This window comes from Plasmopara halstedii, assembly GCF_900000015.1.
Source record: "Plasmopara halstedii genome assembly, contig: Scaffold_444, whole genome shotgun sequence".
NCBI classification, from domain to species: domain Eukaryota; phylum Oomycota; class Peronosporomycetes; order Peronosporales; family Peronosporaceae; genus Plasmopara; species Plasmopara halstedii.
Genome location: NW_020187364.1, coordinates 265,859 through 267,265, shown reverse-complemented (window position 1 = coordinate 267,265; position 1,407 = coordinate 265,859). Strand labels below are relative to the sequence as shown.

Sequence of the window (1,407 nt, the reverse complement as noted above, 5' to 3'; positions counted from 1 at the left end):
TGAACGACTTGCACTCTCAAATGAGTGACTCTCAGTTTCTATTCGACGATTTGGTTGTAGTATTTGCTCTATCGCTCTTGATGGTGCGAACACCTGCGTCATCTCAACTCGGTTCGACTTCTGTCGCACAGCCTAATCAAAGACCACCTAGAACGTTGTTTGCTCTTGACATCGTGCTGTCTCTGGTTGGACAAGTCGCTATATTTCTTGGATGTATTTACATTGCGTTGGCGGCAGCAGAGGCGCGACCGTGGTTTTGCTCGGCAGAAAAGGCGCTAACACTCACACGAGCGGCTTCAGACGGTGGAGAGAATGATCCTGACGTCGTGCAAGCGCCTTGCTACGTATTTATACCTGGCGAGCCGGCAGATCTGACCTCAAATTCGTACGAAAATAGTGTTTTATGGCGTTTTGGACACCTCCAATACTGGATTGCAGCTGTCACGCTTAATGTCCGTGACAAGTACCGAGCGCCCGTTCTACGGTCGAATCGGACATTTGTGTTTTACACCTTTGTCTTGTTGATTATTCTGCTCGTACAGCTTTTAGGGAATACTGGGAATCGTGAGGATGAAAAATCGACAGCGTCAGCAGCAGTAGCAAAAGCATTGAAAGCACGTGGCGTGGATGTGAGTTTAGGAGCGCTGGAGCTGCCTGCAAGTTTTGCATGGTCTCTGTTTCCACTGTTTCTCTTTGATGCTGGCTGCGTCTTGTGCTGGGAGGTCGTGGTCGTTGGAATGGTATTACCTCGCTTTCGAATGCAGCAATTGAGCGGCTTTCGTAACCGCAAAAGCAAATCTGGCGGCTGGAAGACGTGCTTTGGCCTTCGTGGTGAGACCGATAAACAGAGTCTCGTGTCACCTTTTGGTACTGAACGACATGGTTTGTTAGGTGGTGATACGATTCAAGGTGGTCAACAAGTGAAAGTGAATTTAAAGCCCATTGGTATCAAAGGGAACGTCGGTAGGGTGGATAGTGACGATGATGAAGAGGAAGACGTATTAGACATCCCTTCGACTGAGATTGTGTAGCAAAATGACATACTAATGTCTTTTTATATATTCCTTAAATTTTTTCTTCTTTTGTGATTTTCGGTCTACAAAGTGGAAGACAACTTGCTAGTCTTCGTGTCTGCACTCAGAAAATGCATCTCTTTATTTCTGCCTCTACAAGTGACATCTCCGCTGTCATCACAGGCATCAAGCTTCCATAGTAAGAGTCTTCGGTCGCTGTAGATTGCACATCAGTCTTAAAGTTCATAGAAATATCCATTAGCGAAGTATCGTGTTCTGACATTCCGTTCGTCTTGCTCGTTATATTGAACGTTCCACTCAATGGAAGCTCAAGTAGCTTGTCGACCGTTGGGAGTGGCTCAGTATATGAGAAATCAACAGCGCTGTCTGTCGC

At 46.3% G+C, this 1,407-nt stretch overlaps 1 protein-coding gene across 1 annotated transcript in view; it reads left to right on the top strand.

The window, feature by feature from the left end:
• The window catches only part of PHALS_10014 (p-type atpase (p-atpase) superfamily), a gene marked incomplete at both ends in the record, with an annotated part of 1,175 nt that extends 144 nt beyond the window's left edge, over window positions 1-1,031 (top strand). The window contains one exon of the mRNA XM_024725363.1: window positions 36-1,031. Coding sequence (XP_024576147.1) covers window positions 36-1,031 — 996 coding nt within the window. The remainder of the gene's footprint in view (window positions 1-35) is intronic.
• Window positions 1,032-1,407: the final 376 nt, after the last annotated feature.